Source organism: Chrysemys picta, chromosome 1, assembly GCF_011386835.1.
Source record: "Chrysemys picta bellii isolate R12L10 chromosome 1, ASM1138683v2, whole genome shotgun sequence".
Lineage (NCBI taxonomy): Eukaryota > Metazoa > Chordata > Testudines > Emydidae > Chrysemys > Chrysemys picta.
Genome location: NC_088791.1, coordinates 188497632 through 188524822, shown reverse-complemented (window position 1 = coordinate 188524822; position 27191 = coordinate 188497632). Strand labels below are relative to the sequence as shown.

General features: G+C 41.6%; 2 protein-coding genes across 5 annotated transcripts in view; one reads left to right on the top strand and one right to left on the bottom strand.

Annotated features, from left to right (window-relative positions):
- Nucleotides 1-7374, bottom strand: part of MAP3K7CL (MAP3K7 C-terminal like) — an 88809-nt gene extending 81435 nt beyond the window's left edge. Inside the window, exons 1-2 of one of the 4 annotated variants that reach the window (XM_005283890.5) lie at nucleotides 7235-7374; nucleotides 1821-1968 (exon numbers count right to left, since the gene is read on the bottom strand). In XM_005283890.5, the coding sequence (XP_005283947.1) occupies nucleotides 1821-1838 (18 nt within the window). In that variant the 5' untranslated portion in view covers nucleotides 1839-1968; nucleotides 7235-7374. Of the gene's footprint in view, nucleotides 1-1382; nucleotides 1800-1820; nucleotides 1969-6338; nucleotides 7131-7234 lie in introns of those variants that run through there. The other 3 variants (XM_005283891.5, XM_065576746.1, XM_042855751.2) reach the window with 3 other exon arrangements.
- A 225-nt stretch (nucleotides 7375-7599) lies between these two features.
- On the top strand, nucleotides 7600-24126 carry CCT8 (chaperonin containing TCP1 subunit 8). The gene is made up of 15 exons (XM_005283893.5): nucleotides 7600-7734; nucleotides 10923-11013; nucleotides 11767-11846; nucleotides 13562-13711; nucleotides 14019-14199; nucleotides 14993-15054; nucleotides 16813-16950; nucleotides 18353-18531; nucleotides 19750-19816; nucleotides 19905-19992; nucleotides 20107-20222; nucleotides 21588-21659; nucleotides 21738-21902; nucleotides 22385-22504; nucleotides 23771-24126. Exons 1-15 carry the CDS (start codon nucleotides 7675-7677, stop codon nucleotides 23846-23848), a joined length of 1647 nt encoding a protein of 548 aa, XP_005283950.1. The 5' UTR covers nucleotides 7600-7674; the 3' UTR covers nucleotides 23849-24126.
- The last annotated feature ends 3065 nt before the right edge of the window (nucleotides 24127-27191 follow it).

Below are 27191 nucleotides of genomic sequence, written 5' to 3'. Positions count from 1 at the left end.
CATCTGAATGTAATAAATATAATGCAGTACTTATATAGCTCTCTGCATTTTCACAGCGCAGTACAAACATTAATGAATAAATACTGATTCTATGGGCATTATAAAAAGAATGTTTTACTGTTAAGTATACATAAATACATATTAGATCACTGATTTCCTAATCTATTACTGTCTTATTGGCTTTAAACAGTAATGTGACATTTTACTTTTTTAAAATAGTTTTTCTTATAAAATGGTTTCTGCCTATTCCTTTTATATATGCACATGTATTGTTTTTGCCTTGCTTAAGTGTAACTTCAGCAGCTATCCATAGCAGTTGTCATTCTATATAAATATATACGGTAGTACATTATTTTTCTCTGCCTACCATTTTATGTTTAAATGAATATGTACACACGAGTGATTAAAACGAAGCCACTAAGAATACAATATGTAACAACACTAGAGTTTTAGATACTGAGCTTTTTTGAGAGAGAATAGTAAGTAATGTGCTCTATGAACCAGGCTGAGGGAGGGAGCATAGTCTCTTGGTCAGAACACAGCACTAGGACTAAGCCTTGGGTTCTAGTCCTGGCTTTGCCACAGGCTCATTCTGTGACTTTCAGTGAGCAACTTTAGATATGTGTGCCTCAATTTACACATTGTAAAATGGAGTAAGAATTCTTCCCACTGTACTGAAGTGTTGTGAGACTCCATTCATTAATATTTTTTAAATATTTTGAGAATCTTATATGAAAGACACTATATAAATTCAGAGGTCAAGATCCTCAGTTCCAGCCAAGGAGTGCACAACAGTTCAGAAATGGGAGGTGAAAAGGTGGCCTTTACATTCCTCTGATCCACTGCCAACTCTACGCTGGGCCAGTCTGCTTACTGCTGACAGCCCTAAGGGGCTGATATGGCAACCAGGGATAAGTGAAATACAAGGAAATTCCCCTGGCCACACCAATGTTCCTGAGCCACAATGGCACCAGGGAGGTGAAGACTTTACAGACTTGGGCCTAATCCAAAGACTACTGAAGTCAACAGGTTCCCATTCAGTGGGTTTTGGATTAGGACATCTGTGGAATCTTCATACCACAGGTTCAGATCACACATAATTAAGAACTCCAAAGTTAACCCTCCCAACTATCACACAATAGGAAAGAGGACAATACAAGAAGAACACAAGTAGGAAGATGCTTGGCCAAACTCTTTCAAGTTAAGGAGTGGCAAAAAAAAATTATATATATATATATATAAATAAACACTAGGAAACTCTTCTATCCTCACTCTGAACCGATAAGACTTGTGTCTTTCTTGGAAGTTCCAAATTGCATCTGGCTGCATGGGCATCCCGGCCAACATGCTGGGGAAATATCTAGATTTACAAGATTACATACCTGCATGTCCCACGTGCCCACCAACAGAATCGGTGGTCTTCTCTCAGGATCTGCACCCCCACTAAAGTTCTTCCCTTCAGCATCATCACCACCACCAAGAGAAACTCATGTCAGGAGTAGTAGCTTCTTTCCAGAAATTGAGAATTGCAATTATTTTTATTATTTTAATCTCCATAACTGGGATCTAGTACAGTTAGCTGCAAGAGTCTCAGTCTTTCATTTCCCAGACTGTTGTCCTGTTCTAGCACTTCAGTTCTGTGATAAATACAGCCTGAAGTTCATTAAAATCTTTTCACAGTTTCGACCCTCTGGTTATCAAGACATCCCACAGATCCTGAGAAAACCTTCCTATCTCCAAAAAGGAGTGGTACGTCAAAACAGCAGACTGGAAGCTTTAATTTCTACACCAGTGTTCTCTCCACCAGAGAATGCACTTACCACGGCTGCTCGTACCATGTCTCACGTTGGTTCTCTGGGTCTCATCTGGTTCTGGAACTCTTTCTCAGGCAAAATGGAGCCCACCAGTTTGCAAGACCTGGAGGAGAGGTTGTCATTCTTTTCCAGGCGAGTCTTCCTACTCATGGTGCTAGAAAATTACAAAAACTGTAGTAAACATTTTATTTTCTATGAAGAAGTGGTCTCCCTACGACAGTATTTTGAAAAGGCTAAAGAGAGGATCACAGAGTGATCTTGTGGCTTGATCTACAACACAAAAGTGCCACACATGGAGTCACTGCCTCTCTGTGCCTCTGTTTCCCCTTCCATCCTTTGTCTGTCTTGTTTAGTCAGTGTAACTTTTTTAGGTCAGGGACTGTCTTACTATGTGTATACGTGGAATTTCGCACAATGTGACCTGAACTTGGCTGGGACCTCCAGAAACTACTTTAATGTACATACGACTAATAATAATTGAGATTATAGTTCTCATTCCATACTCAGTCCTGTACTCTTTGTGGTCTAACACCTCTGTGTTTTACATGGGGGAGAATGAACTCTGCATATCTTTACAAAATGAGGTATAGCCCTCAGGCTCCTGGCAAGTTGCCACTGGAGCCCTTCATTGGCCAAAGTTGGAGGTCCCTTGGCTAAATATAGTTTCAATTTTATATTTATAATTTCATCAGATTTTTTTTTAAACTTTCCATTTTCCAGCTGAAGACTCCTTGTACTGTACAGGCAACTGGAAATGAAGCTACTTGTTTACATACTATTCTTTGGATCTTTGTTAAAATTTTACCATCCCGAAATTTGATGAAACATGTGTCTGCAGATGAACTGGGGATTTCCATTTGTGCAGTAATAGATTTTGGCTGGTGAAGGAGCAGTCAACTGCCAAGAGCCAACTCTCTGACCTTTGGATGGTCCTCTAGTATGGCCAATGTCCCTGCAGAATATAAACTGAGTAGCTGAGTAGCTAAATAAAGATCAAGGCCAAGTCAAAGTCATGATTAGACATCCAGCCCTGAACAAATATTTAATACCCATTCTTGACTGAATAGGAACAAAGGTCTTCTTCCTAATATTTTATATGATTTTAAAGTGTTCTAGCTTCAAAGCCATTTTAAAACCTTTTTTTTTAATTTGTGCTTAGAACAAATTTTTTGGAAGCATTTGACTAATACTCTAAAACACAAAGTTTCAGAGTAGCAGCCTAATACTAATACTCTAAAACACGACTCACATTATTTACTTATCTAAAGCACTGTGAATGAATACAAACACTTGGTAATTTTACCTCTCCAAATAAAACCTGCATTTAATAAGACATCTGAATTAGGAGAAAATCAGATTGTTCAAGAGATAAGGTAGAGAATACACAGCCTTTGTCCTAGGTTACTGATTCAAGTCAGTGATGATCTAAAGTTACCATCCGATGGTTACTGGTGGCCTACATGACTTGAGTTTGATTCTTAGTCCAGTTTCAACATTCCACAAATTACATTCAGGACACCTCTACCCCAATATAACACGACCCGATATAAACCGAATTCTGATAGAACACGGTAAAGCAGTGCTCCGGGGGGGGGGGGGGGGGGAAGACGACGGACGGGGGGACGTGGGGCTGCGCACTCCGGCGGATCAAAGCAAGTTCAATATAACACAGTTTCACCTATAACGCGGTAAGATTTTTTTGGCTCCCGAGGATAGCGTTATATCGAGGTAGAGGTGTATTTGTAATCATTAATTAACTAATGACATTTTAATTACTGTAGATTTAATGAGGGAATGTCACATTCTGACTGGCCCAATGCTTGCAAGGTTACCACTCCATAATGCCATGCAAAAATCCTTAGTTCAGTCCCTCAGCAAAGACTTTTGCTTGTTACGGGCACTGGGAGTGCTTCAGAGACACTGTTACCTGAAAAAGCTGAGAGCTGCATTCATGGGCTCTGAAATGGTAACATCCAGCCTTCGTTGGCCAAAGGTTATCATGATAGGTGACTTGAGGGAGGAGTGAGTAGAAGTCCTCCATTGAGAGAGAGGGGTTTTTGTACTTTTAATGGAAAGTTAAAGGTTTCTTTTCTTAAATAGGCCTGATTCTGCTCTCATTCATATCAGTGAAAATCAGGAATGAATCTACTGAAGTGAAGGGAATTACAACAGACCAAAACCAGTATAACTGAGATCAGGCTCAGGGTCTTTATTTTGTAATACAAAAACACATTGGCTGCATTATGCCTGAATTCAGGTGCTACCAATAAACCTAAGTACCCAGCACAGCTATGAAATGGGAACTCAGGAAGAGAAGGGCTGCAGCGGCTCCGGCCGGCTGCCAGGGGACCACTACCTGGGGCTGCGGACCATGGCTGCTCCAGGGACCGTTGCCTGGGGCCGCAGACTGCAGCTGCGCCGTCGAGGGACCACGGCCCAGAGCCGTGGCTGCTCTGGCCAGGGACCACTGCCCGGGGCTGCGGACCGTGGCTGCTCCGGCCGACAGGGACCATTGCCCAGGGCCACGGACTGCAGCTGCTCCGGCCAGGCGCCTGGGGACCACTGCCTAGAGCCACGGCTGCTCTGGCCAATCGCCCAGGGACCACTGCCTAGGGCACATCTGCTCTGACCACCCGGGACCACTACTGGGGGCCGCCAGAGCAGTGGCTGGTGTGGCTGTCCCCAAGGCCGTTCCAGCAGCAGCTGGTGTGGCTGGCCTGGAGCCAGCTGCTTGGGCTGCCCTAGGGTCAGCCACACTGGCCCCCTTCAGAAGTCACAGAGGTCGCAGAAAGTCACAGAATCGGTGACCTCCATGATAGACATGCAGCCCTACATATAATTAACTAACTACTACTAAATTATCTGACATCCAGTAAAGCAAACTACAAATATGCTACAAAGAGCTTTATATAATGGAAACTCACATGCCTCTTTAGAATAAGCTATACTGGCATAAGCACTTTTATACCGGTATAACTGCAACCATGCTGGAGGGGGAGAGAGGGAGAGTTGGCCACTTTAAAAAAGCTGCAAAACTTTTCAGTGTATACTAGTGACTTGCTGTAGCTCACACAGGAAGTTTGTAATGAGGCAGGTAACTGAGCCCACTTCTTCCAAGTACCAAGCTAGCACCCTAACACTAGCTCATCCTTCTCCTCTAACATGAAGCTAGTTCATGCATTGTGTTATTAGAATTGGTACTGTATACAGAATACATAGTTGTTCACGAGGCTTCATACTCCTGGACATCTTGACTATAAATATAACAAAGCTTGCTCGCTGACAAATTTTCCTAACTTATGGAGGAAAGGCCTACATTTTAAAAAAACATTAATTAACAAGGTGGTTTGTTGTCAGTTTCACTTTCTACAGTAGTTCTTACTTCTCTTTTCTACTGTGTTACATGGTGTTATAAAAACACACAAGTCTGTTAAATTATTCAAGACATAAAATTAAGTTAAGTGCACCCTCTTGAGGTTATTTAAGTGACAACCCTTACTTAGAGCTTGTCTACATTAAGAAAATTTGTACTGGTGGAGCTAAATAAATGTAAGATTAGAATAAACAGATTTAGTTACACACCAGTAGTGGGGCGTAAAGCAGTTTAGTTTAATTCAGTTATTAAAATAACAAGGATAGTATGTCTTTTACAAAAGCTGTGCAGAAAGAATTTGGTTACAGAATGAAGCTTAACTCATTTATATAACCACTAACAAATTAATTTAGAGAAGCAAAGGACTAAGAAGTTAAGGCTTACAATCTGTAAAGGCTTTCTAACCCCTGAATCTAGACTGATTATTGTTATTATTTGAATGCATCTTCCTTTTTCTCTGCACAGCTTTTGTGTATTATGAAGAACATTTATCAAGGAAGACCTCTACACAGTTAGAGATCACATGGTCACCAAAAGCTTCAGTGGTGAGATGACAGATACAGGCATAGCTATAATGGCATAGCCCCATAGCTAGATGCAGCTTACAGCGACAGAAGGGGCTTTTCTGTTGCTGTAGGAACCTGAGTGACAGTGGCTAGGTCAATGGAAGCATTTTTCCACTGACCTAGCTGAATCAACACTGGATCAACATAACTAAATCGCTGAGGGGTGTGTCTTTTTCACACCACTGAGCACCATAACACCATGTCCACCTACATCTGAAGTGTAGACCACTGAACACCCTGCCAGATCATCAAGTTCAAATGGCCTTCTAGTAAGCCATGCAATTTCAAGATTGATCTGGGTGGTACCGGATCTGCAAGCAAGCTATGTCCCTTTTGCTTCAATGCTAATGATTAAGGCTGAGGTTTGTCATGGAGGTCACAGATTCCATGACTTTCCGTGACTTCTGCAGCAGCCGGTGTGCCTGGCTCAGGGGCAGCTCAGGCAGCCCCTGCGCCAGGCGCACCGGCTGCTGCTGTGGCAGTCCCAGGTTACCACGCCCGTCCCCCACAGCAGAGTTTGGGTGTGGAAGGTGGCAGGGGGTTAGGGCACAGGAGGGGGTGAGGCGGGCTCTGGGCAGCGCTTACCTGGGGGCTCCCTAGAAGCAGTGACATCTCCCTTGTAAGCTGCTAGGCGGAGGTATGGCTAGGTAGCTCTGTGCGCTGCCTCCGCCCAGAGTGCTGGCTTTGCAGCTTCCATTGGCTGGACCCCAACCCCCTGCCACCTCCCACACCCAAACTCTGCTGCTGCTGGGGGGGGGGGGGGGAAGTGTGAAGCCAGGTAGGGAGCCTGCTAGCCCCACCACCCCCACACACCAGCAGGGGTCCCAGGCACCCCATCCCCAATTTTATTCACTGGTATTTTTAGTAAAAGTCATGGACAGGTCACGGGCCATGAATTTTTGTTTACTGCCTATGACCTGTCCATGACTTTTACTAATACCCGGGACTAAAACATAGTCTTACTAATGATGCATCACCATAGTCGACACCCACAGTGCATACTCTGGGGTTTCAGCCTGGGGGAAAGGGTGTCACAAACAGCTGGGCTGCAAACACCCTGCTCTTTCTCCCACATCATCTCCCACATGGGAGAGGGGGACAGGGAGCCCTTCTCTGGAAACACAGAGCCAAGTAACTAAAGCCCTGGGCACGGTAGGCATGCCTACACTGTGTTGTAAACCTGGGTCTGTGGAACCTGGACTTGGGAGTTTCCAAACCCACACTTGAGCATCCACATTACATTGCAAACCTGGGTTTACAATTACTGGCCCCGGCTCCCACAGCCGTGCTATGGCGGCGGAAGTGCCCGTCGCAGAGCTTCTGGCTGGGAGCTCCGACTTGAGCCCTGTCCACACTGCAAAATGACAGGGCTTAGGGCCTGAGTCATCTCGGGTCTGCTGAGCTACCCCCGCCCCGTGCTGGGCCCTGAGTCCCTGCTGCCCCCACTCAGCCTGACGTGTGTGCGGCCACACGGGGCTCACCAGGGCGTGTAGAGGGACCCGGTTTTACACGCAGCACAGGCTGGCTGCGCAGGCGCAGGGACAGGGACGAAGCCCGGCTCGCGGCTGCAGAGCGAGGCGAGGCAGCGCAGTCCGGCCGTTGGGAGAAGGCGCAAGGCGGCTGCTGCTGTGGGCGCGCGCAACTCGTCCCCTCCGCTGTCACAGGGACTCCACCTCCTCCTCCCGCGCGTCCTCGAACCAGCCTCCGGCCGCCCTCCGATCGATGTTCTCTAGGAATCATTCGCTTTTCCCTGGGAGGAAGGAGGGAGCCCGCCGCAGCCTGGCGCGGCTGTTTCCTTCTGCGCCTGCGTGCCAGGGGAGGGGCTTGTGAGTTGCGCGCGCAAGCTTCCTCCATTCTCCCGTTTCCCGTGGTTCAGCTCGTCCATCACGGCGCGTGGCTGGCCTCAGTGCTCCGAGCGGACATGGCGATGCACGTGCCCAAGGCCCCGGGCTTTGCCCAGATGCTGAAAGAAGGCGCCAAGGTGAGAGCGGGACCGGGCCTGGGGTTCCCGCGCGCCCCCGGGGCCGGGCCGGAGAAGCTTCCAGAAGCGCAGCCCGGGCTGGACCCCGCGGCTCCACGCGCTGAGGAGGGTGGGGCCTGTCGTGTCCGCGGTGCCCCTCCCCCTCGGACTAGTGGGGGGCGGGGGGCGCCGGCCGCGAGATGCGGGCTCGGGGGCAGCTTCTCCCCCCCGCCCCGGTCCCTGCTCCACGGCGGGTTCGCGCGTGGCCGCCCTGGAGGCTGCTGGCGGGGCCCGCAGCTGCAACCTGGGAAGGGGCTGGGCGGGGCCGAGCCGGCTGCAGGCCCGGGCTGGAGCGAATCTCCCCTTTTCATCTGCCCTGGGCTCGCGGCCCGTTGCCTGAGCGGTGACTGAAAACAGTTGTGCCTTGCGGTGGATAAGCAGGTGACTAGGAGCTCCCAGGGCGATACTGTGACCAAACGAGCTACTGTAATCCTGGGATGCATCAATAGGGGAGACTTGAGTAGGAGCAGTGAGGTTATTGTAGCTCTGTATTTGGCTCTGGCGTGACCGCCACTGGAATCCTGTGCCCGATTCTGGTGTCAGTAGATCAAGAAGGATGTTGACAGATTGGAGAGGGTTGACAGAAGAGCCACGAGAAGGATTAAAGGATTAGAAAAACATGCCTTATAGTGGTAGATTGAAAGAGCTCAGTCTTTTTAGCTTAACAAAGAGAAAGTGAAGGAGTGACTTGATTACAATCTAAAAGTACCTACATGGAGAACAAATATTTAATAATGGGCTCCTCAGGTTAACAGTGAAAGATATAAAATGATCCAATGGCTGGAAATTGAAACTAGACAAATTCAGATTGAAATATGTATATTTTTAACGGTTAGAGTAATTAACCAGCGGAACAATTTGCCAAGGTTTGTGGTGACCTTTTTCCGTCACTGGCCATTTTAAAATCAAGATTGGATGTTTTTCTAAAATATATGATCTAGGAACTATTGTGGGGAAATTCTATGGCCTATAATATACAGGTCAGACTAGATCACAAGAGTCCTTTCTGGCCTTGGAGTCTATGAAAGTATTAACAGTAATGCCCCTAAAGCATTAGGCAACTGACAGTGGGTAATTTTGAGCAGCTGTCAGGCTGTTCAAACACAACTCTGTTTTTATTGAGACTCTGATCCCTCACCCTGTGTAGGTTGCTTGGCTTTCGATATTGCAAGCTGTTTGGGCAAGGAATTGTTTTGATATATAGCCACACAGTGCTTAGCACAAACAAGCCCCAGCTGTGGAATGCAAATGCTAATAAATTAACTCACTCCTGTTACCAATGAATACCCTTATATCAGTCTATTCTTACTATACTGTTTACAAACAAAATTCCAGAGAAGCAAAATGCTTAGTACAATGCCAAACTCAACATTGAATTAATAGACACCTCTACCTCGATATAATGCTGTCTTCAGGAGCCAAATTTTTTTACCGCGTTGTAGGTGAAACAGCGTTATATTGAACTTGCTTTGATCCACCAGAGTGCAGCCCTCCCCCCAGCACTGCTTTCCTGCGTTATATCGGGTCACGTTATATCGAGGTAGAGGTGTATTTAACAAGTTGACAGACCTGCCTAGGAGAATAGAAACTTTGCTCAAATAAATGGACAGAGGGGGATTAGGTATGGGGTGGCCAACCTGTGGCTCCTGAGCCACATGCGGCTCTTCAGAAGTTAATATGCGGCTCCTTAGATAGGCACCGACTCTGGGGCTGGAGCTACAGGAGACAACTTTCCAATGTGCTGGGGGGTGCTCACTGCTGGGGGATGCTCAATCCCTGGCTCTGCCACAGGCCCTGGCCCCACTCCACCCCTTCCCAGCCCTCCCCTGAGCCTGCCTTGCCCTCGCTTTCAACCCTCCCCTCCCCCCCCCCCAGCCTCCTGCATGCCCCGAAACAGCTGATCAGGAGTGCGGGGAGACGGGGGTCTGCTGACATATTACTGTGGCTCTTCGGCAACGTACATCGGTAAATTCTGGCTCCTTCTCAGGCTGGCCACCCCTGGACTAGGTTATTGCTGACTCCCCCTCTGGAAGGGAGAAGAAAGCAACAGAGGTTTCTGAGTACTGCTGCTTAACAGGATGGAGAATGGGAGACGCAAGCAACTCAGGAACTTTATGCTTTTCTTTATTCACAAGAGAGTAGTTGGAGGTAGGGAATAGTTGCAGGAGCTGCTGAACTCTTGTAGAAAGGAGAGGGGAATGGGGAGGCAAAATGGCACAGATGCTGGTTCTCCTTTAACAAGAAGAGACAGGAACAGAACAGCTGGAGCTGCTTCTACCTTTCCTGAAGTTGTGAGAGAGAGCTTGGAAACAGAGTTTTCTCTGGGACTTTTAGAGGGCACCCAGATGAGCTTTGCAGAGGTGTGTGATTTATTTAGAGAGGAGACATGATTTATTAACTGATAGGAGCTCTAAATTTACAAATGGATGTATGTACACATCTACCTCGATATAATGAAACCCGATATAACATGAATTCGGATATAACGTGGTAAAGCAGTGCTCCGGGGGGGCTGCGCATTCCGGCGGATTAAAGCAAGTTCAATATAACGTGGTTTCACCTATAACACAGTAAGATTTTTTGGCTCCCAAGGACAGTGTTATATTGGGGTAGAGGTGTATGTGGGAGGGAGTTGGAAATTATTTATCTTGTGGGGCATATTTGACTTACTGATGTGGGAGTGGTGTAAATGGTATAACTTTGGGGGTATGATCTTGATGGGAGTGATGGTGCATACATTTTTCTCAGGCAAGTAGGTGTGGAAGACATTTGTCATGCCCTCCATAAGCCAATATCCTCACCAGAAGTCCCTCATTAACTTGGACAGACTTATGAGGTTCAATCTGTTGAGTGTTGACCCAACTTTCCTCTTTCATATTCATAAATTTGCTTTAGTTGCTAAACTCTGCAGTTGACAGCCAGTGTATGTTAGCTTCTTTGTCACTGTTTTTGAAAGAGGAGGATTGAATTTTTGTTTAAACTTTTGTGTAGCCAGGATTTCACTCCAAAATAACTCAGTGGGAGATTTGCTATTGACTTTAGTGAAGCCAGCATTTCATCCTGGCTGTCAAATGACAAGTGACTGTAATTCTTCCAGAATTTTTTTGTTAGAACCTCTGATTCTAAGCAATAAACATTTTTTTTGACAGCATTTTTCAGGATTAGAAGAAGCTGTATTTAGGAACATACAGGCATGTAAGGAGCTTGCCCAAACAACCCGTACAGCTCTTGGACCAAATGGTAACCTTCTCTAATTTTATACTGTTTATTGTAATATTTATGTACAAAGAAGCTATATTTGTTTTTCTTGAAGGATGACCATGCCATTGTTTGTGGTAAAACTTCAGTTATAAATGTCTTTAGTCACATGATTTCAATAAAGGAGCATTTTCAGTCTGGTCAATTTTTTAAAAAAAGTTTAATGTCCTATAGCTGCCTCTGAGTCCTCAAGTCTGTTTTTGTAGAATTATCATCATTGTACTAATTTAGTTTTTTTTGTTCCATTTGCTGCTATGTGAAAGATCCACAGAAGGTGAAGAAACATTGACTGTGTAGGGGATATGGTTAAACTGACTACACACTGCACTATCAAATGCACAAAATAAACTGAAAAACATATTGTGCGGTACATTTTTGGTAGTAATCTTAAATTATGTAATAGAATTACAAAACACTAATTTTGTTTAAATTGTAAGTATCCCCTTAATGTAACTTCAAAACTTTATTTCAGAAGAGAGAGGTCTCACAGATTCCTCAATCCAAATTTACAAATGTTTATAGGGCTAAAAATTATGAAGGTCAAAATATCCCAAACCACTTCTTTACAGGGGAAACTGATTATGGTAAACTTCTTTGTTATAAATACTTTTATATGAAGAACAAAAATAGTCCATCGATTGCATGAGATGAGGAATTTAACCAAATAACACCAATTCAAACTGTAAAGTATTTACAGTTGTGTAAAATAAGAATGATGAGCTTTTTATCATTTAGGAATGAACAAAATGGTTATCAATCATCTTGAGAAGCTTTTCGTGACAAACGATGCTGCAACGATCTTAAGGGAGTTGGAGGTAAGTGCTTTTTCATGTTAAAAGATTACCAACTAGCTAAAGTTCATTTCAACAACTAAGGCTTTTACTCAGTTTTATTAATAAGGGTAAGTTTATAGGATCAGGGCCACAGTTTCTAAATGATCTAATTCATAATTGGATCCTGAGAGGAGTGTAGCAAATATACACACAACAGAAAAAAATAGAAGGGCTTTTCAGAGCTCTAGTAGTGACAGAAAGGCCCTGCTGCAAAGACACTTGGATTATTGAATGTCATTATTGGTATTTGCCTCTCTTCCTCCTCAAAATAGGAGTAGAATTTAGGAATGAAAGAGACATGGATTGTAATTGCTGGCATCTTGTGTGGAAGACTCTTGTTTAAGAGAAATAAGTGCAACGTTAATTTCTTGTTGGTGCCAACTTTCACATGTCCCTCTACCTGCGTAGAATTCTCACTTTTGGTTTTAGGGACGTTGGGGATGTGACATCCTGCAATGAGAAAGTTAATAGAATTATGCAGAAGCTGAGGTGACGTCATTTGCTGCAACAGTTAAATAGAAACTCAATTGTGTGATGCCTCTGTGTCAACCCATGAATAATGTTGTGTGTATGCTATTGAATAGTGATACTCAGACTGAGGTTCCTGAGCCACAAGTGGCTCTTCAGTTTGTCTTCTGCGGCTCTTTGCAGCACATGATATTAAACCACAGTGTTTTAATATCCTTAACCAATCAGGTTATTTTACTATGTTATTAACCGATTGTAGTTGATAAAATAATAATACTTGGTCAGTTATTTTGCTGTGAGAATAATATATAAAAATAGTAAATAAACAATGCATTCACACTACTATGGCTCTTTTTGGTGATGTTGATTGCTAATTTGGCTCCTGAACCACTGAGGTCTGAGTATCACTGCTATAGAACTTTCCTAATTTACTTTAAAGAGGGGACCATTATAAATGATTGAATTATAAAATTAGCAAGTGAACAAACACACAATGTTTAAGAAAATGTATTTACTGCTTTTTTAATTTGATATTTTTAAATCTGTATTTACATGCACGGTTAGACTTGTTTTTACAGTATTCTCAGTACTGTAAAATTTCAGTAGAGTGCTTAAATACAGGAGTCTTAATTGCTTATTATAATCAATCTTGCATGTCACCATGGCTTAGACACCATAATTGTAGCTATAAATATATCCAAGTATAGATAAAGCAGTTTTCTATTAAATTGTTTATTGGAAGGGGGAAGAGCTGCCATTTTTGTGCAGATTGGAAAGTATAGCTTAGAGCTGATCAACTGTGTATATATGCATACACAAAACTCAGTGTTGCTTGAAGTTTATCTTGACAAGGTAAGTTGAAAGTCTAAGGTAATCTACATGTGTGATCATGTGTGATTGTAAGGCCACACTGGTATCCCATAAAAATAATGCAGCTGTCAATTAGAAATGGGGAAGAAAGGAAGTGCCTTTTTTCTATTGTCTTAACCCCACAGCAGTATTCCAATTGCAGAGTCTTGCAATTTTCATATCTTATACTCTTGCTTATTGTGTAATTTATTGTTTAACTTGCTTTTTCCCCATCTAGTTCATAATCCTGATTAATTTTAGATCAGATTTTTAACCAAAAAGGAGCTTATATTTGATACATATATTCAGGGCTATATACTTTTAAAGTTGACTAACCGGGATATTAACAGTTAAATTAATATGTCTAACTCCTTTAACAGGTCCAACACCCTGCTGCAAAAATGATTGTAATGGCTTCCCATATGCAAGAGCAAGAAGTTGGAGATGGAACAAACTTTGTCCTTGTTTTTGCTGGAACCCTTCTTGAGCAAGCAGAGGAACTTCTGAGGATGGGACTTTCAGTTTCAGAGGCATGTAGTTAATTTAATATTCATGCTGCATGAACACTGGTAGATGATAACTAATATGGGTTAATCAGTGACCTTGGGTTGTGTATTATAAATCACAGCTATAATATTATTGAATACTTGCTATGTATTACTTGATGATCTCCATCCCTTTTGAGCTGCTCCCTTTAGTCAACTTTCAAATGACAGTATATACATAATGTATGCATTGATACTTTGTGACTCTTTCAGAAGGAAACATAGTGAACATGAATGTACAGTTAGGTGGAGGAGGTTAGAATGTTAGTGAACTTTGTCATTTGCATTACAGGTGATAGAAGGTTATGAAAAAGCTTGCAAGAAAGCCCTAGAAATTCTTCCTGACTTAGTATGCTGTTCTGCAAAGAATCTGCATGATGTTGAAGAAGTGGCATCTTTGCTGCACACCTCAGTAATGAGTAAACAATATGGCAATGAAATCTTCCTGGCAAAGCTTATTGCTCAGGCATGTGGTAAGTAAACAAGTTTGCATCTTGTATGTATCTAAACTGAATACAGGCTTGTTTTTAATCTTTATGTTATTCAAGTGATCACGTCATAGGTGAAAGGCATTGCCAGCTATTCATGTATTAGGCTAAATGAGCTGAATATATCAGGTCTCATGCCTTTGGGGGCAAGGGAGAGAGGGAGGTGGTATTTCTTTTCGTCTTACCCACTGAATTCTCTTCATGCTCATTTTGGCCCAGCTGTGGTTAGTCCAAATGGCTTTCTAGTAAGCCATACATTTTCAAGATGAAAATCTATTTTCATCTTTGCAGTTGCACTCATGCTCTTAAATGCACGACTTAATCTAAGTGTGATGTTGGTGAGTTTTGTTATATAGAGCTCTCCATCTTGTAGAGCCCAAGAATACAACTCTCATCATTAGAGCAAAATTTTCCTCAAAATACTCTGGGCCAAATTCAGCCTCAGTGTAAGTGGGCACAGGCTAAACTTGGCCTGCTGGCTTCATTGATTTGTGTTCTTTTGCTGGCCAGATACTGCTATTTCATAGTGAAGAGTTCCGCTTTCTCAGCATTGCACTACCTATACTTATCTGTAACTGATCATTGAGGAGGGTAACTGTTTCCTGCTAACGTAAAATTTGGCAGTTCATTTCTTGATCTCTTTATTTGTTTAAAGGCTTTTAAAACCAAATATCTTATTAATACAGTATTTTCTATATAAATGATGCATATGATTTTCTGGTGTCACATTTGTACTTTGCACTTAAATTATATAATACATGTTTCTTTTTTCAAACAGTATCTATTCTTCCTAATTCTGGTCATTTCAATGTTGACAGCATCAGAGTATGCAAAATTTTGGTAAGCTCTGAACTTTTTTCACTAAAACATGACTAATTCTTACTCCTGGGGGAATTCTGCGCCAAAAAATTATAAATTCTGCACACAATATTTTAAAATTCTTCAAAATTCTGCATATTTTATTTGTCAGAATAACCCAATATAACCATGCCAGTTTCAATTATTTTGGTAATTTATTTCACAATACTTGTCAGCAAGCATGTCTGGAACAGACAACAAAAAAAGATTCATGAAATGTTTTTCGACAAATAGATTCCTTTCTACGCATATTAAATATGAAACTTTGAGTAGTAATTCATTTAAACTACAATTCAGAAACATATTTGCCACACACTTAGAAGCAGTGTGAAAGTTTGGGGGAGTCAGTGGCAACGGAGGAGCTGAGCGGGAGGGAAGTAATTGCTGGGAAGGAGCCCTGGGAGTGAACCTGGAAGGTTGTTACGCGTGGGTGGGACAGTTTTTTTGTGGGGGGTGGGAGGGATTGTTGGGGAGCATCCCCCATTCAGACACAGACTGACTCCCTTTCAGTCAGGCACATCTTCTCTGCACGCGCACTCCCCATTCAGCCAGGCATATCCCCCTGTGGCCCTGTACCCTCACTCCCATTCAGCCCTTGGCTTAATGTTACCCCACTAACTCCTGTACCTTCACTAGCCCTTCTGAACCCCAATTTGTGACTCCCCAGCAGCTCCATGTGCCCCACTCTCTTTGTCCCCCCCATATCTCGTGCCTCCTAACCTGGTCCCGCGGCCATGGCACTTCGAGGAAGGCAGCTTCTGCCTCCTCCGTCTCCGCAGCAGGCTGCCCTCTCTTCTGGCACCATATCAGCCCCTGGTTGGCGAAAGGTGTAATTGCAGCATCACCTCTCTCATGCCTCCCTGTCAGAATCAATTATTTTGTGGCGGGTGAGGGGGAAAAATAACTGCAGGGGATATTAATTCTGCGTTTTGCGCAGAATTCCTCCAGGAATAAATTCTGGTATTCCTGTTATTGTATTAGATAACTCTGTAATGAAAATAGCTAACTTTTGGATCCTAAAATGTTACATTTCTGTTGTCCCTCGCCCAGCCTAGACTTTAAGATTGTCTTTATTTTTGATAGATTGAGGCACGGCTTCAATAATGTAGATATATTGTTATAACACATTCAATTAAATTATTTTTACCAAACTCTGGCATTCCTAGTTTCAAGATATTTTCTGTGCAATACTTGGCTCAGAGCTGAATTGCCTGTAGACTTCAGGGGCAGAACTCTAAGTGTTTGGTCCTTAAACAAATCAGTTTCATGAGCTAAAAGCTCAACCAATATGTTTTTCAGTAATCGTACCTTCAATTAAAATGCAACCCAGATGTTCATGCTGGGGTGGGGGAGGATGCAGAATGTTACGGGCCTGATCCTGTTGTTCTTACTCTGTCAGTGGGATATTAGACCTCAGTAAGGATGACAGAATGGGCCAAACTTGTGCTTCCCATCAACTTCTTTCTTGCTAATCCTTCTTCCTGACTGGGAGCAGAAAAAGGGATCACTAAAAATTTCTAATTGTTACTGCCATGGAATAAATCTTCAACTGTGTATTTCTAGAGAAGAATATTCAGTATTCCCAAATCAGCATAGTGTTTTCTCCTCATCCTGGAATAGAAACATGTCTAAGCATGTTCAAACATGAGACTTCCTTTTTTAAAAGAGCAAGTGTAGCTTTATTGTGGTGGATTGGTGTACTGAAATGTGATCTTTATCTGTCCCCTTTATTCTCTTTAGGGCTCTGGTATCTCTGCCTCTTCAGTCCTGCATGGTATGGTTTTTAAAAAAGAAACTGAAGGAGATGTTACTTCTGTCAAAGATGCCAAAATAGCTGTGTATTCCTGTCCTTTTGATGGCATGATAACTGAAACTAAGGTATGTAGGTGCCCAAAAGAAGTCCCATAGCAATTTATGTACATATGCAGTACTTGGTCTGTATTATTCTCAGATTAATATTAACTTTAAATATCCTTGACAATTGACGGTGACAACTTTTTTTAATAGGGGACTTGAGCTTCTATGTTAAAATGAAGTTCAGGGTTTTCTATCATAGCTGTCTAAACCATATTTTTCTCTAACTTTAATATGAAGTGTTCCTTTGAGCAGATGCATTTTCAAACTTTTCCTGAGATCACTGACAGTTAATATATAACACAAAATGTTAGCATACAAATATAATTTTGAGTCAAAATAGAGTTTAAGATATTCTTGTGTGCCCAATATACAGTAGTTTTGCTCTACTAGGTTGTTTAATATGACATTTAAGTGCAAATTAATTAACTGACTTAATTGCAGATACCTATATTACATCATGGTGGTCGACAAAATTACCTGAAAAGTTATAGACTCTGGTAGGGGTGAATTGAGTCACTGCAATGCAGCTCCATTCTTTTTCCTTTGAAAAGTCCTAGATGATAGTGTTGGGCAAAAGTATAGCTCCCCTGAGAACTCATGTCAGGTGTGCGAAGTGATGTTATTCATTACACCCTTCTGTCCAATGTAAGGCTGTCAAAAGTAGTAAATGGTTTAGGCTGCACTGACATGAGCATGTGGATGACGACAATCTATCTTTTTGTTCAAAATGGGACATTTACTATTTCTTTGCCTCCGTAAAGCCTTCCTTAGATTTTAAAGATAACAGTGGTAGCTGGAAAAAATCTTTCCACCTGTGTCTGGATAAGGATGGTTGTGACTTTCCTCTTGCCAGAGCGATACAAGCCTACTTGACATCTAAAGTAAATTAGTATGATATGTTCTGGTGCTACCCTGGAAGACAATTTAGAAGCTTCTGCTGATATAAAATGTGGCTGCTCACTTGGTGCTAGCCATGTGGAGGATATTACACCTCATTCTCCATAAATCACACTGAACTCTAGAAGTAAACTGGTAGCCAGGATGGTTTGTGTGTATGTAAAATTCTATATGGTTAGTATTCTGTTTTAGGAAGCACTGTCTTGACACTTGAGCAGCTACAGGGACAGATATGAACAGTTCCTGTATCTGAACTCTGGACTAGAAACTAAGGCATTCCTGAGATAGGATCTTCAGCTGTGAAATTTCTCTCCTGGTGGTCCAGAACTGAACCTTGCTGACCTGCAATTTAGTATCCGACACGTTTCACTCATGCTTTTACTTGAGGAATAATGATAAAGTAGCATGAGTTGCAGGGGTGAACAGGAAAGGGGAAAGTTCATTTTGGTTTGTCAAAATGTCATGTAAAACCTCTAGGCACAATACGCATGTGTTTTGTAAATCGAAAAATGTTTCCTTTTGATAGGGCACTGTACTGATAAAAACTGCTGACGAACTTAGGAATTTCAGCAAGGGAGAAGAAAATCTAATGGATCTGCAAGTCAAGGCAATTGCTGATGCTGGTGCAAATGTTGTAGTAACAGGTGGCAAAGTGGCAGACATGGCACTTCATTATGCCAATAAATACAATCTTATGTTAGTCAGGTAAGGATTAAAATGGTACAAACAATTTAAATGTCAATACCTATACATACCATACTTGCTGTTGTCTCCTCAAAGTCCTCAGAATACAAAGGTATATGTAATGTAAACATTCTTACCTAATGTGGATGATGATTTTTCCTCCAGTAGAGGGTGAAATTGAGTGTCTGTTAAGTTAGTTACAGTTAGGGTGTGTCTGTTACCGAACATAGCTTGGAGTTTCCTGACCATGGATTGCACCTTGCAAAATATGGAGTTTTGGTGTAAAGGTTGCATTTTCTGTATATTGTAGTTATTCATTATTTGAAAATAATTTTCCAGTCAACAAAATCAAATATTCTAAAAAGACATTAGTGATTTTAGTAAAGTGGTTGAATGGGCACAAGAGGTAGGGCTATCACAATGGTGGTTCCTCCAAGTCAGAGTATGCAGTGGTGTGCGGAAGTATAAACAATATAGGTAGTGCATAAATGGAAGAACTCTGCCCTAGGACCTTTGATAAGCATTTTCCATGGGCACTAAAATTCACTTTATAAAAATGAGTGAACATTTTTGAGTATAGGTATAATTATTAAACGTAGGACAGCCCCATAAAAAAGACATAACAGCTAGTGTTATATTTTCATATTTTGATCCTCTCAGAAAAGTCTTGTGCATGTAAAAGCTATTATGTTTACAAAACAGAATAAGTGACACTTCAAAAGAGTTGTAACATGTTCAGGGAAACAGCATTTTGATCCCATGAGGTTATTTGTGATGAAACATGGTCTAATACAGCAGACCAGATGTTGGCCTAGTAGCCTTGAGCGTTAAGCTTATTAAACTTTTTTCCCCATTAGTAAAATGGAGATAGTAGCTATTCCTCTATCACAAAGATGTTGAGGATTAATAGTTAAACTTTCAAAATGCTAGATAGATATTAAGTAAAAAAAATTTGATTCCAAGTGAACCGTGCTTAAAAATAAAGCATTACTACTTCAATTTCTGTAATATTAGCATGGAATTCCTGTAACCATAGAATAGCAACTGCAGAAATGCACTAGAGGAGTTGATGCCATGGTAGTGTTGTAGTGGATACCAATAAACTAATTCTGATAATATTACATAGAACTGCCAAATTATGGAGGAAACCTTTATTTTTCCTTGCAAACTAAAGTAAACTTCAAATTGTTCTTGGAAACATGGTAGTAAAAGGAACTCTTTTTTATTTATTTATTTAAGGTTGAACTCAAAATGGGATCTCAGGAGGCTGTGTAAAACTCTTGGCGCTACCGCTCTTCCCAAATTGGTATGCCGTTTGCAAATGAGTATCATCAGTGGAGATATTTATTTTGTATGAACAGAATCTTTTTCTGACTTGTGCTTCTTTTTTCCAGATTCCACCTACATTAGAAGAAATGGGTCATTGCGACAGTGTTTATTTGTCAGAGGTTGGGGATACACAAGTAGTTGTGTTTAAGCATGGTATGTTTCTATTCATAGGAGATTATGGTTCTATGTCATGATTAGAACTTTATTTATAAATGTTCTACATCTTAATATGTTTTCTAGAGAACTAAGTCTGTCTTTCCTTAACAGAAAAGGAAGATGGTGCCATTTCTACCATAGTAATCCGTGGATCTACAGATAATCTAATGGATGACATAGAGAGAGCAATAGATGATGGTGTTAATACTTTTAAAGTACTCACTAGGGTGAGTAAAATGAATATACTTCTCTATTAAAACAGAGCTGTAGACCAAGATATTTGTGCCAAGACTTTACGGCATGCTTTGCTCCCTTCTGTTGCTTGGAATGCGGAAACTACTTGTATCTCCTCAGCACGGGGGAATCTCCAGTGGGCAAAGAGCGGGTGTGTAACTGATTCCTATGCCACTCGTGCAGCCCTGGAGTTAGGAGATGGGTTGTAGTCAGAGTGCACTGTGCTTAGTCCATCTTGAGTGACAAGATCTGTTTGAGACCAATACAAGCTGGCAGAGCTAAACGGCACCCTGGCCAGAGAATCAGTGACTCTTAGGTGGCACTCTGTGGACCGTTTCCCCAACCTCCTGCCGTCCCCATTGGAAACTGAGAGCAGCAGCAAATCTGGATATTGGTATCTATCGTTGGTGATAAGGGTGTTAAATATGCTTAGATACTGTACAAAAATATGTAGTTCATAAATTAGGACAACTTAGGGTACGTCTGTACTTACCTCCGGGTCCGGCGGTAAACAGTCGATCTTCTGGGATCGATTTATCGCGTTTTGTCTAGACGCGATAAATCGATCCCGGAAGTGCTCGCCGTCAACGCCGGGACTCCTGCTCGGCGAGAGGAGTACACGGAGTCGACGGGGGAGCCTGCCTGCCGCATGTGGACCCACGGTAAGTTCGAACTAAGATAGTTCGACTTCAGCTACGTGACTAACGTAGCTGAAGTTGCGTATCTTAGTTCGAAGTGGGGGGTTAGTGTGGACCAGCCCTTAGTCTGTTACAAAAGTTTTGTCTTTAAACTGTGCAATTAAGATACTGATTTTAAAATAAGATGGGGAGTCTTCAATGCGAATACAGGCTGAAAAACTGTAGAAAACATGAAGCTTTTTGAAAGCTTAACATCTGATAGTTTCCACTTTGCCACTGTTTGAATCCAAGTCTGAGTCCCTTGCAGTTCTTATTCTGCCTCTTCCATAATGACTCCCCAGAATAGGTGATCGGCTGAGGAGCAGTATTAATATACAGTGCCTTTCCTGTTTTTCCCAACAAATCATGTTGTCTGTTGAGATAAAAACAAATTTACTCTTATCACTTCCATTTCATTGTTTTAGTAAAGTAATGAACTTTTCCCAAAGACATTTAGAAATAATAGATGCTAGATTTTTACCTTTAGCCATACTAATAAAATGCCTCACTTTTTGAAGTTGGTGCCATTTCTGCACTTGTGGAATATTCTACCAAGAAAAATATCTGTTTATGAAGGCAGAAATTAGTTCTAGAAACTAAAAATCTAATCAGGTTACTTTAAAACAAAACTACCTCAAACCACTTTGCATTTATAATTATCTTGTGGGGTTTTGTTCACAGGATAAACGTCTTGTTCCTGGTGGTGGTGCAACAGAGATTGAGTTGGCCAAGCAGATCGCATCTTATGGAGAGGTAAATAATGTATTTTCCTCTCGCTTCATCCATTTCTTTTCCTTTAAAATATTAAACAGTTTTCAAACTTTGCTTTAGACGTGTCCTGGGCTTGACCAGTATGCTATCAAGAAATTTGCTGAGGCATTTGAAGCCTTTCCTCGAGCACTAGCAGAAAATTCGGGAGTAAAGGCCAATGAGGTTCTCTCCAAACTTTATGCAGTGCACCAAGAAGGCAACAAAAATGTTGGATTTGATATTGAGGTAAATGGTGTCATACATTATGCTTGCCAAAATACTTGGTTCTGTGCAAAAGAATACTCCACATAAAATACCCAAGGATATAAATTATGTTCTAGATTTTAGGTGTTCAGCTTTAAAGTAATTGGAGCAGTATATTAATCAGTGAGCTAGACAAACAGCTTAGAGAATGGATGTTTTGTTCTTCAGCAGACAAATTAGTTACAGCCATTGTTCATGTAGTAATGTTATGTGAGACGTAAGGATATGTTCTTGAACAATTGCTCAGATAATTCCACTTATGATTCAGTTCGCATTTCTAAAAGTTGCTCAAATGAATGTTTTATTTGGAGGAAAGGGGATAAAATCGGGCAAGTGTCCTTGTGTTACCATTTGGTGGGTGTGGCTGTTGGTGTTTAGGATTACAAAGGTAGAACAGTTTGAAATAAGGTAGGAAAATCTGGTGCTATGAAACTTTGAACCATGTTCATATTTTTTTCTGACAGGCTGAAACTGCAGCTGTGAAGGATATGTTGGAAACTGGTGTGTTAGATACATATCTTGGAAAACACTGGGGTATTAAACTGGCTACAAATGCTGCAGTGACTGTGCTCAGAGTAGATCAGGTGAGTTGAAGAAATGACTTTGGGAGATCGTGATTTCAAACTTTTGAGTTAACTTGAGACATTTTTGTACATGTCAGGAATACATGCTATAAAAACTAAACTGATAACCTTAAATCAGTTTATTTTTGTGAAACCAAGATATATTATTGCTGACCATATTGCTAGATTCAGATCTTGGAAAGGTGAGGCAAGGTGCCATCTCACTGAGATCCATACATGTTGGATTTACATCCTGACCCATAGTTGGTAGCTCTTAATTTCACAGGTATGAGCACGTAACTGTCTCAAAGAAAATGTGTAGTATGTATTTCAGAAAAGAAAACCTTCCACATCTGTATTTTAAATGCATCTTGTACAATAAAATGGAAGGAATGCGTTGAAGGCTTTTCTGGATAGTTTAATGACTTGGTATTTTATGGAACTTTAGCAGAATTGTGTGATATGCATGTAAAACTTCTGTAGATTATTATGGCAAAACCAGCGGGCTGTCCAAAAGCCCCTAAACAACAAGGACATTGGGATAAGGATGAATGGAAAGATTAACCTGAAAAATAGTGAGCTGTAAAATCGGTGGAACTTGTTATATTGAGTTGAGAGACACATCTGTTGCATGAATGTATCCACACTCAGCACAGAGCTAATATGTATTGTTGGCTTTCAAGGGCACGTGTGCGAGCAGTTTCACCTTTTTAACAACCTGTTTGAAATACGATTTGTGGCAGATTGCTGTGCTGTAGTGAATTCATTTTAGTTACTGAAACTAAATTGTGCGGTGCTACTTGAGAGAGGTGTAGCTGCCATTTTTGGAAGTCTGCCTATGCTGGGAAATCCTGATGTCAGGGATTTAAAATAGATTTTCAGTTTATTCAGATTTTGTGCATTACAGATTTATCTTTAAACTCTTCTTGTAATATATTGCATGTGTTCAGTAACCCAGTCACTCTGACAAACTAGCTAGATATTAAACAGATCTTTCTTAGATGTGAAAGTGTACAGCTTGAATCCCCCTCTCCCTTTTAAAAAAGGTAACTGAGGGAATACTGAAATTGTATTGGGGAAAACAGCATCTTATGATGTGCCATGCCAACTTGCAACATATTTGCAGAAATATGGGACACACCCAATGGCAAAAGCTTGTCTGTTAAAATGTACAAAAGTAACAGATCTGCATAAGTTTAGTGACTGCTGCTCAAACTGCATGTCTCAAGCTATAGAAAGGAAAAATCCAAAGTGAGTTACCTAATCTAATTATTTTTTTCCCCCAAGATTATCATGGCAAAACCAGCTGGTGGGCCCAAACCTCCGTCAGGAAAGAAAGATTGGGATGATGACCAAAGCGAATGAACACCTTCACTGTACTTTGAGTGAACTAGGATTGTATGGATCTTGTAATACTCCTGTTGGGACCTGACATGTTTTCTCCCTCACCTTAAGTTATGAAACTGTAATCCAGTAAAGAGTGCAGTACCACTACTATTTCAATAAATGAACTTGCAGTATAAAAAGACTCAATTTGTTAACTTGTCCTATTAGACTTGTAGCCTTAAAATTATCTTTCACACATGTTGCTTTTGAGTGTTAATTATCTATATTGATTAAAGGAACAAGTTGTTTTGAATCTCTCTACAGCTTCTGTTTCCCTTTATATTGAAAACAAATAAACCCTAAACACCATTAACAATCTTTAATCACAATTTGGGGAAATTATAGTTAAACGTGTACCACTTTACCCATGTCATAGAATCATAAGTGTAGAACTAGAAGGGGCCTCCCGAGGTTTTCTAGTCCCATCGCCTGCACTCAGGGCAGGACTAAGAAATAACTAGACCATTCCTGACAGCTATTTGTCACACCTATTAAAAACCTCCAGCGATGGAGATTCCATCACCTCCCTAGGTAATTTGTTCTGGTGCTTAACTGCCCTGACAGGAAGTTTTTCCTAATGTCCAATTTAAACATCTCTTGCCGCAATTTAAGCCCATTGCCCTAGCCTGAGAACAATTTTTCACCCTCTTCCCTGTAACAACCATTTATGTACTTTTATGTCCCCCTCAGTCTTCTTGTCTCCAGACTAAACCACTCCAATTTTTTCAGTCTTTCCTCATAGGTCATGTTTTCTAGACCATTAATCATTTTTGTTGCTCTTCTCTGCACTTTTTCCAATTTGTCCACATCTTTCCTGAAATGTGGCACCCAGAATTGGACTCCAGCTGAGGCCTTATCTGCATAGAGTGGAAGAATTACTTGTCTTGCTCACAATACTCCTGATACATTCCAAAATGATTGCTTTTTTAGCAACAGTGTTACAGTTGACTCATATTTAACTTGTGATCCACGATAGCCCCCGGCTATCCTTTTCTGCAGTATTTCTTCGTAGGCAGTCATTTCCCATTTTGTATGTATGCAATTGATTGTTCCTTCCTAAATGGAATACTTTGCATTTGTCCTAATCAAATTTCATTGTTTACTTCATTCTGTTTGTCCAGATCATTTTGAATTGTAATTCTGTCCTCCAAAGCACTTGCATCCTCTCCCAGGTTGGTATCATCTGCAAAGTTAAGTGTACTCTCTATGCTATTATCTAAATTTATGAAGGTATTGAACAGAACTGAACCTAGGACTGATCCCTGCAGGACCCTACTCGATATCCCTTCCAGCTTGTGAGCCACTGATTTTCCAACAGTTATGCACCCACCTTATAGTAGCTCTAAGTAGATTATATTTCCCTAGTTTGAGGTCATTGGGACAGTATCAAAAGTCTTACTAAAGTCAAGATATACCACATCTACTGCTCTCATCCTTCCCCGTGAACCACAAGGCTTGTAACCGTGTCAAAGAAAGCTATTAGGTTGGTGTGACATTTGTTCTTGACAAATCCATGTTAGCTGTTACTTAACTAATTATCTTCTAGGTGTTTACAGACTGATTGGTTATTTGCTCCATTATCTTTCCAGATACTGAAGTTAAGCTGACTGGTCTGTAAAATGGAAACAGTGGTGGTCTCAGCTCTTGTGAAAGTCTCCTTTAACTACAATCTTAAGAGCCACATGTTCACTTGAGGCCACCTGTTTTTTCTCTGAAAATCTTTACACTCCTTAGTATGTAAGAATGATCTTTTGCAACATGACTTTGCCATAATACAAAATACTATATAGAAATTTGCTGTTCAGCATGGAATTGACTCCATGATGCACTATATTTGCAAGTTTTCACAAGGTTGGCTGTTTTTGCTTATAAAAATTAGGAGGAGGCTGAACAGGTGAAGCAGAACACAAGGGAAGTGTTCCACCTATAACCCCTTTTCCCCAACATCTTTAGACCAGTTCTGGAGGGGGGATACACTTTTGCAAAACGTGTTCTACATCTTTTCTGTCAAAAAATACCACAGCTTGTGAACTATACCTCCCAGGCCCTACTGGTCAGGGAGGGGGAGCGAACTTGCTCACGCAGCCCTGCAGGAGCCCTCCTGCCAGCAGGAAAGGCAAAGTGGCTCCCTGGGACTTGAAAGCCTGCTGCTTCCACTTCCTCCCATCTGTCTCTCCCTGCGCTGCAGGAACACACTGCCAGGTATCTGGTTAAAATTGGTGACCGGACCCTAAAAATACATGCCAGATGCAGGAACCCATGCCAGCTGCAGGTGTGGTTTGAGTAGGCATTGCCCCCCCCACCCCATTTCTCCAGAGCTCAGTTTAACTGTCCAGAAGGGAAGAAACTCCCATTCCTGCGCAGAGGCTGGCAGGCAGCTCCAGGATGCTGCCTCCTGGGTCCTAGTGCCTATCACAGTCATCTATGTGTGCTGGGTTCTATTTCTGGACAACTGGTGAGTGCCTGTGGGGGGGCAGGGCAAGGGGGTGGCGGGGGGAAAAGGCAGTACCAGAGCAGTAGGGTGGGAAGCTTGCACAGAACCTGCCCGCACACACTATCCAGCTCCAGCCACAACTATTGCCCCTCCCATGTATAAGGAAATAATTCCCACACATTGGTAGGACAAAACAAAACATCCCATCCCATTCTGGATACTGGTACTTTAACTTTTACAGTACCTTCCAGTGAGGAGCTTCAGATTTATGATGCACTGTGTGTGATATTGTATTGACTTGTACTAAAAATCAAAGAAATCCAATTTTTGTGATGTATTTTTCTGTGATGCACAGGCAACTAAGTTCTTTCCTTATGCTCAGCCTAGTTCCACAGGCCAATGCATCTTTGTACTTTTAAAGGGTTGCAAAAGGACTGGAGGAAGCTCAACACACAATGTTGTAGGTTTCTCCCTCCCCTTGTCCTCAATTATTTAAATCCACTTCATAACAGGCTATGATAGACTGGATGAATAGGCTAAAGGCAGATTCTGTCCACTTGCTGGTTCTCTAGCAGTTCAATCCATCATAAAAGTACCTCATGTTTGATTTCTTTTGAGTTTCATTCCTTAAACTTAAAGCTAAATAAACCTGAAGTTAGTCCTCATTTTTCTGCCCCAACTCACACTAACTTCTTTCCCAAGTGGAAAATGTTGGGTAAGCATGCAATGTGAGTGATCTGAGAAGGGAATGAGAACACAGGCCAATTCCTGCAGACAGTTAAGTAGCCTTATTGACTTCAGGGAGAACAGATTTTGGCACAAGAATAGATTTTGGTTCCTTCTGTTTTTTCACACCTGGTATAAGCAGAATCTTATTCATTTTTGTCC